This window comes from Orycteropus afer, unplaced genomic scaffold (assembly GCF_000298275.1).
Source record: "Orycteropus afer afer isolate SDZICR_OR568_19922 unplaced genomic scaffold, OryAfe1.0 scaffold00001, whole genome shotgun sequence".
Taxonomy (NCBI): Eukaryota; Metazoa; Chordata; class Mammalia; order Tubulidentata; family Orycteropodidae; genus Orycteropus; species Orycteropus afer.
Genome location: NW_006921588.1, coordinates 23,551,375 through 23,559,504, shown reverse-complemented (window position 1 = coordinate 23,559,504; position 8,130 = coordinate 23,551,375). Strand labels below are relative to the sequence as shown.

The window sequence follows — 8,130 nt, the reverse complement described above, 5'->3', positions numbered from 1 at the left end:
CAGCCCAGACCAAATCCCTCTTTACATGCCTTTCCCTCGCCAAAGGAAACGGGGACCAAGGTGCCCCAGCTCCCTGTCCTCTTCCCCTTCCTCTCTTCACCAAGCAAAACCTTGTCAAATAATTTTAGGAATCATCCAAAACTATAAAACTCAACTTCTGACAAAAGTATAGCTTTTAATATTTGACGGTTTGTGTTAAAACAAAAATTGACCTTCTTGGTTAGTAGTGAAGGGGAAAAATCAATAGTATAATTTTCAATAATTCATAAAGCGAACGCCATTATGCTAAATCTTAACTATTAATCTTATCCTTTACAAAGTCTCGATTGATTTGTTAATAAAATATCTTCCCGTGTGTGGCAACAGCGGGTATAACTCTTTAAAAACCTTCAGAAGCAAGAAAATTACCAAGTAGCCCAAGAATGTAGATGAGAATTTTATTGATCGCCCTGATTCTTCTTAATATGTATTAATAAATTCCACAACCTTTTGTACCTTGCACTTGTCATAAACCAATGCTTTTACAAAATCCATAAAAGGAAAACATATTTTTCTTTGCAGAAGAACCAAATGACACCTTTGCATCTCTCTCCCTCTCGCTTGGCCCAGTCAGTTTCCTAAAACTTCTGCAGTCCAAGGACCAGTCTTTCCCCCTTTCCTTGAAAATGTCTTGTCTTCCTTCCTTCCTGCTCTGTATTATCAGGGTGTGAGGGGAAATCTTGGTTTCGTTCTCCCGCTGGGAGCTCGAGGGACTCTTTCGCGGATAGCGAACTGCTGGTGGAAGGACTGTCCCCTGACTGAAGGTTCTCGGCGGCCTGGCCCGCGGAGGTCGGGGCGTGGTTGCTCAGAGAACCCAGGGTTCGGGTAGCCCGCGGGGTCGTGGAGGGGCCGGGAGCCAGAGCAGGCAGGCCGAGGAGGAGGACAGCGCCGGGGCAGGGGTGCTCTTCGGGGCCGGCCAGCTTCGTGGCCTCTCGGCCCTCACGGCCCCTCTCAGCTCCGTTCCCCAGGACACTTTGGCAGCGTCTTTGCGCAGGGATTCTTTCCTTTGGGGCCCTGGGGTGGGATGTATCAGTGCTCGGCGAATTGGACTCACCTTCCCCGACTGCCCGGACCTAAATTAAGCAGCCTTCGCCCCCACCCCGCCACCCCGGCCCGGGGCCTCTCGGGCGCACTCTGCCTGGGTGTGTGCGGGGCATGCTTTGCTTCTGTGTGCTGGCGCCATGGCGCTCCGGTTTCCCTTCCCCGCGAGTGTCCTCTCAGAGGCCCCTCCGGCCGAGTCCTTCTTTCCGCCGGCCGAGCCGGGCGATCCGGGCGGAGGACGCGAGTGGGGCGTGCGGGCCGAGCTAGCCCGGGGGAGGCGGGCGGGCGAGCTGCGGCGAGCGCTGGTCGGGCTGTTTCCAGCGCGCACTATCGCGGGCGCGTAGTAGATGTCGCTGTTGTCCGTGCTTACGCGGCCGGCCGGCCGAGCTCCGGAGCACGTGACCCGCGAGGAGGCTGCGGCTCAAGGCCATTTTCAAATCTCATTGGCTTGGTTGTCATGTGGTCGGCAGAGGCATCCACAATTACACGGGGAATGTTTTCCTAGAGATGTCAGCCTACAAAGGACACAATCTCTCTTCTTCAAATTCCTCCCCAAAATGTCCTTTCCCAACAGCTCTCCTGCTGCTAATACTTTTTTAGTAGATTCCTTGATCAGTGCCTGCAGGAGTGACAGTTTTTATTCGAGCAGCGCCAGCATGTACATGCCACCACCTAGCGCAGACATGGGGACCTATGGAATGCAAACCTGTGGACTGCTCCCATCTCTGGCCAAAAGAGAAGTGAACCACCAAAATATGGGTATGAATGTGCATCCTTATATACCTCAAGTAGACAGTTGGACAGACCCGAACAGATCTTGTCGAATAGAGCAACCTGTTACACAGCAAGTCCCCACTTGCTCCTTCACCACCAACATTAAGGAAGAATCCAATTGCTGCATGTATTCTGATAAGCGCAACAAACTCATTTCTGCCGAGGTCCCTTCGTACCAGAGGCTGGTCCCCGAGTCCTGTCCCGTTGAGAACCCTGAGGTTCCCGTCCCCGGATATTTTAGACTGAGTCAGACCTACGCCACCGGGAAAACCCAAGAGTACAATAACAACCCCGAAGGCAGCTCTACTGTCATGCTGCAGCTCAACCCTCGCGGCGCGGCCAAGCCGCAGCTCTCGGTCGCCCAGCTGCAGATGGAGAAGAAGATGAACGAGCCCGCGAGCGGCCAGGAGCCCGCCAAAGTCTCGCAGGTGGAAAGTCCCGAGGCCAAGGGCGGCCTGCCCGAGGAAAGGAGCTGCCTGGCTGAGGTCTCCGTTTCCAGCCCCGAAGTGCAGGAGAAGGAAAGCAAAGGTCGGTATGAGCAGAGTTGCCACCCATCCGGGCGCGCAGCCCGGGAACTCGGCGGAGAGGGAGCACCCGGGTGCCCTGCGCCAAGCCCAGGCAGCCAGGCGGGCGCCCGACTCGGCAGGTGCTGCTCTGTTCGGCTTTTCGAGGGGGCGATCCCCGCCCGGAGATGGTCCCCGCTTCTCTTCCGCTGCCCTGGCCCTCCCCGCCAGCCCTGGCCCCACGCTGATGGCGCCCGGACAGAGAGGGAGGGCTTGCCGGGATTTTATTTATTTTCCTGAGCTAGACCTGAAACGCAACAAAAGAGTACGAAGGAGCCCTGCGGCTCGTAAACACAGCCCCAGAGCCTCTTTCCTCCCGCTCATACTCGCACCCCCAGCTTTGCCTTTTGCCCAATGGTGATTTTACGGCGGTTCGAGGCACCGTGTTTGTGTTCCAATGTATGCACCCCGCGTCCTGCGAGCCTGGTGCAGGGTGGTAGGGGCGGCGAGGGGCGGGAGATGGCTGAGCCAGGTCGGTGCTTGGGTTGGGGTACAGGGCTCCCAGGGCTGGGTAACCTTGGCTTTGTCTGGGAAAAGTGCGGTAGGCTTTGCAATCTGTCCGCAAAAGGGGCCAAGGCAAGGGGGCGAATGGGACCAGCATCGCCCACCCTCAGGGCCAGCCTTAGGGCTAGGCTACGCTGAAGAGCAGAGCTGTGGCTTTTTGAGAAGGAATCCTGCCCTTGAGCCTCTCCCCTGGTCCCCAGAGGTGAGCCACATTATGGGCTCCATTTCTGGGAGGGACGCTTTTGTGAGGGTCTGAGAAGGCTTGGGAATGCAGGAAGTCGGGGAGAAGGCAACAATGCAAGGCTGGGCGGAGAAGGTGAGCTAGCGTCCTCAGTTGTCTTCTGAAGGAGAATGGGCACCTGGCGAGCTGGCGGAGGGTTCCCCGCCTGTCCAGGAGAGGTGAGCAAGAAGCGGCCGACTGGGCGACCTGAGGCCGCAGTGGGTTTAGCAGGCTTGCCTTGAATGTGGCTCTGTCCGCTATAGCCTTCTTATGCTCTGACCAGTTAGCATGTTGCTTGGGAAATCTTGGAAAGTTTACTATTGTCCTAACATTGTGTACAAGTCCCTAAGTGGGGAGAGCGAGCACCTTGACGCAGAGGGCTTGTGTGCCTCCCCTTGTGTCATTCTGAGTATTCAGCTTTAATCTGGCCTCCATTGAAAATCCCTTCCAAGGCCCACCTCGTGTGAGTGATGTTTAATATCAGCATATCCCAAAGCAGCCTGGCTGCCAGCGGGGTCATGGCCAAGGGTATGTTTGAGCAGACTGAGAGAAAAAAAAAAAAAAATCTTGATTTTTTTTTTCTTCTTCTCCCTTTAATTTTGTTAGAGGAAATCAAGTCTGATACTCCAACCAGCAATTGGCTCACTGCAAAGAGTGGCAGAAAGAAGAGGTGCCCTTACACTAAGCACCAAACGCTGGAATTGGAAAAAGAGTTCTTGTTCAATATGTACCTCACCCGCGAGCGCCGCCTAGAGATCAGTAAGAGCGTTAACCTCACCGACAGGCAGGTCAAGATTTGGTTTCAAAACCGCCGAATGAAACTCAAGAAGATGAGCCGAGAGAACCGGATCCGAGAACTGACCGCCAACCTCACCTTCTCTTAGGTCCGAGAGAGGGCGGAGGCCGGGATCGGAGAGGGAGCATTGCGTTCCGGGGTCGAGTGCCGAGTACCAGAACTGGGAAGGCGGAAACAAACTCTTCATTGCTCTTTGTTTTTTTTGTTTTGTTTTCCCGCTAGAATGTGACTTTGGGGTCATTCTGTTCGTGCTGCAAGTGATCTGTAATCCCTATGAGTATATATATTAAAAAAAAAACCTAGCACGTGTAATTTATTTATTTTTTTTCATCGTAATGCAGGGTAACTATTACTGCGCATTTTTATTTGGGTCTTAACTTACTGGAACTGTAGTGGCCTCCATCCATCTATCCATCTATCCATCCATCCATCCATCCATCCATCCATCCTCACCCATCCATCCAGCAATGTGACTTTATCATGTTTTTCCTAACGCAAAAGGTCTGTGTGTGTGGCTAGTCCATGATCTCATGGCATTTTAAATATACATCCAGTACTTCACAAAAATACATATATATGTATATATACATGTGTGTATATATATATATGATTAAGAAAACCCACAAGCTTTGGAGGGAGGGGGACTAAAAAAGCACATTACAATGTATCTTTTCACAAATGAATTTAGCAATTGTCTTTGGTGAGATGGAATATTGACGACTTATGCTTGTAGCCTTTTCCCTGTGGTGCATCTGTGGTTTGATAGAAGTACAACAACAACTTGTCCTTTCTGTGCATGTTGTTCTGGTCGCATGTATAATGCAATAAACTCTGGAAACGAGTTTGCTCCCTCTGCTTTCTGAAATAGAAATCTGTTAGGGTGGAAATGAAAGCCTTGTGTGAGATTCTCTTCCTGTTAAACTGCCTGTTTGCAGTGGGTGGGGGGCGGTGATAAAGAGCAGAGAAAAGGAGATGGGATCCTGAAGCTGGCGGAGGCCTGGGGTCTGGGAATTTGGCAGTGTTTTTTTTTTTTTTTTTGGGGGGGGGGAGCCAGGGGAGGGAACAGTGATAATCGGACCTGCTAGTGCTCTTTTCATAGCTGGGGAAGAAGGGTGCTCTCTCCTCTCCCACTCTGCTCCTCAAAGTTAGTCACATAGTTGTCCTCAAAATGGCTGTGGGCTTCCCTCCAGCCACCTCCTGGTAAGTATCCCTGGACCCCAAATCACTTTTTCTGTTTTCCTCCAAGCTGCCTGATTTGTGTCTGCTTCCTTTTGGTTTTGGGTGTGTTATTTTTAATCTTTTCAGTGGGGTCTTGGCAATTTCTGGCCGGCACACCATTGTCAAGGGCCAGGGTGAAACCAGTTTTGCCCACCTGGAAGCAGCCAGGCCACCATTACAGGCACAAGGACGAACAGCAGCTTAGCGTGGCATCAGATCCAATTCAGCCCCCCATTCCCCTTACCCCCACCTCAACTGAGAGCAAGATAGCCAGGCCCCAGCGCAGCCGAGGATGGGTGAGTTTTCCATCCCACTTTGCCTTGGGTTCCTTTCTGTTGTGCCATTACCCTTCAGTGGCCCACATGATTTTTTTTTTTTTTTTTTTTAAGGAAGAGAAAATTCTTCCCAGTTACCCATCTCCCCATTTACAAAACACCACAAGTAAACAGGAACCACTGTATATGGAGGCAAGGGAACGAATGAAGAGTGGCTGAAAGTGAATTTGCAAATGGACATGACTTTCCATAAAGTTCAATGTTCCAGCCACTACCATAGCTGGGGAAATTGGGCCAGCCTTCCTGGGCTTTTACAAGATCAGCCCTGGAGAGCAGACTGATTCCATGCTGCCGCATTGAAGGGAGGAGAAGCTTGGGGAGAAGAGCTAACAGAATTTGTTGCCCCAGGTCCCTCTGCGGTTTCAAAGGGTCTCTGCTGTCATCAGCCAGTTTCACAAAACAGGTCCTTTACATTTTTCCTCTTTTTCTAAAAACAGCCCATTTAGGTGCTCTAAGCCTCCAAGCTCTCCTGGGAGGAAGTCTTGAGACATTTATTTTGAGCTTTCTTCTGAAAAAGAGAGTCCTTCCTGAGTTCTATAGGGGGGCTCCCAGTTCTTGGGAGTTGAAGTGAGAGGCTGGGAATCAGTGCCAAGCCAGGAACACTGAAATTCATCTACCCTAGGCTTCCTTTGGTTGGGCAGGGAAAAGATAATTTTAACTTTGATGTTTCTTCCAGTGATGTGGGGAGGGCCATTAGTTGGTGACAGGGGGCCATGTTTCCGAGGAAAATCCGTACTTTAAAGGCAAAGGCAGCCCCTGTGGAACAAAATCAGAAAGCCATGGGCAAAGGCCATCAATCAGGCTGTAAGTAGCTATTTCCCCCTTCCTTTCCGGGGATCGAGGTGGCCCGGGAGCGCTCGGTGGGTGCACTGGGCAACTTGTAGAGCGAGGAGGATGCTCGCAGCCGCTGGCGCCGGGGCCGCTTTTGTCTTGGCTCCCAGCCGAGCTTCCAAGGCTTTGTACCATGGATTTGGGAGTGACAATGGGCATCGCCCTCAGATTCAAGGCTGCCCAGTCTTACTTCTGGAGGCAAAAAAAAAAAAAAAACCACAAAAAACAAAAAACAACAACAACAAAAAAAAAAAACACAATCGAAATGGCCCCAGGACCAGGCCATGCGGCGGGATTTTTCAGACATCTCCGGAGTCCACTTGGAGGTCCCTAAGCTCAGGAAGCCACCCTGCAGGGGAAAACACAGCCTCTGCGCGCCTCACTGAGGCAGGACTGGGACACGGGTGGGAGCGGGCCCCCACACTGGCACTTGGGCTCTGTCCTATGGCGTGTTCTCTTCCAGGGCCTTCCCAGGAGTCGCAGAGGAGACGAGCACCCTGGCCGCTGCCGCCCGTGTGGTGCTGATTCACCGCCCGCCAGCCCTCGGGAGGGTAGAGAAGCCCCAGCGGTGGCCGCAGCCGCCCTCGCTGAGTTCGGCCCCGCCCGGCCCAAGGGCCAGGCCGTCCCAGCTCAGCCCTCGGGCCCGCGGCGTGTGCCCAGCCTCACGTCGGGGGTGTATGTGGCTGCGCGCGCGTGTGTAAGTGTGGCAGGGGGAGGGGGCCCTCCGAGCTGCTCCATCCGTCCGTTTTATTAGGGACACATTAATCTATAATCAAATACACCTCATAAAATTTTTATTGAAAGGCATAATATCATTACAGAGGTCTTCCACCTGTTTTAAACAACACGACAAGCTGTGAGAGAGTGAGTGTGTGTGCATAGGGGGGATGGGGATTGGGTAGGGAGAGAATCGAGGGGAGAAGATCCCCCCTTGAGCGCCAGGGGGCCGCTTCTGCCCTGGGCCGCCTGGCCCCGCGCGCCGGGCTGCTCTGGACTCTGGCGAAGCTCTCTGTGCGCCCGGGACGAAAGGCGTGCTGCCCGGAGCCCAGGAGAGTCTAGGAGCCGGGGAGCCAGCGTCGGGGGTCCGGACTGCAGGACCGAGGGCGTCCGGAGAAGGCGAACAAATAGTCCCCAGCGCCTCCTGCGGCCCGGACTGGGCCTGTTGTCCCAGCCGCCACCCGGCGGGCGGGCCGGGCCGGGCCGGGCGCAAGAGCCGCGGCCGGAGGCTCTAATTGCGGCGCTTATGTTGATGATTTTTTTTTTTTTTTTTTTTAAATCACAGCAGCCCCCAGTTTAGCGGACTGATTTACTCCGGGTATTGGTAAATATGATCACGTGGGCCGCGCGACCAATGGTGGAGGCTGCAGCCTGCGAACTAGTCGGCGGCTCCGGCGCCGGAGGGGAGCGGCGCGGCGGCGGGCAGTGTAACCTTGGGTGGGAGCGCGCGGCGCCTCAAAATGTCCTCCAGTGGCACCCTCAGCAACTACTACGTGGACTCGCTCATAGGCCATGAAGGCGACGAGGTGTTCGCGGCGCGCTTCGGGCCGCCGGGGTCCGGTGCGCAGGGCCGGCCCGCAGGTGTGGCCGACAGCCCCGCCGCCGCCGCCGCCGAGTTCGCCTCGTGTAGTTTTGCCCCCAAATCGGCCGTATTCTCCGCCTCGTGGTCCGCGGTGCCCGCCCAGCCCCCGGCGGCGGCGGCGATGAGTGGCCTCTACCACCCGTATGTGCCCCCGCCACCCCTGGCCGCCTCCGCCTCCGAGCCTGGCCGCTACATGCGCTCCTGGATCGAGCCGCTGCCCGGCTTCCCGG

The 8,130-nt window shown here is 54.4% G+C and overlaps 2 protein-coding genes across 2 annotated transcripts in view; both read left to right on the top strand.

Moving 5' to 3' along the window:
* Positions 1–1,637: 1,637 nt before the first annotated feature.
* On the top strand, positions 1,638–4,025 carry HOXD10 (homeobox D10). The gene is made up of 2 exons (XM_007939190.2): positions 1,638–2,382; positions 3,748–4,025. Exons 1-2 carry the CDS (start codon positions 1,638–1,640, stop codon positions 4,023–4,025), a joined length of 1,023 nt encoding a protein of 340 aa, XP_007937381.1.
* Positions 4,026–7,778: 3,753 nt separating this feature from the next.
* Positions 7,779–8,130, top strand: part of HOXD9 (homeobox D9) — a 1,388-nt gene continuing 1,036 nt past the window's right edge. The window contains 1 exon segment of the mRNA XM_042781525.1: positions 7,779–8,130. This exon segment is cut by the window's right edge and continues 14 nt beyond it. Within this exon segment, the coding sequence (XP_042637459.1) occupies positions 7,779–8,130 (352 nt within the window).

Bases quoted from the DNA above. Each gene is read 5' to 3' on its own strand.
- HOXD10 (XM_007939190.2), top strand. From the start codon at position 1,638: ATGTCCTTTCCCAACAGCTCTCCTGCTGCTAATACTTTTTTAGTAGAT. The intron at 2,383-3,747 runs GTCGGTATGAGC...TAATTTTGTTAG, and splicing joins GCAGGAGAAGGAAAGCAAAG to AGGAAATCAAGTCTGATACT.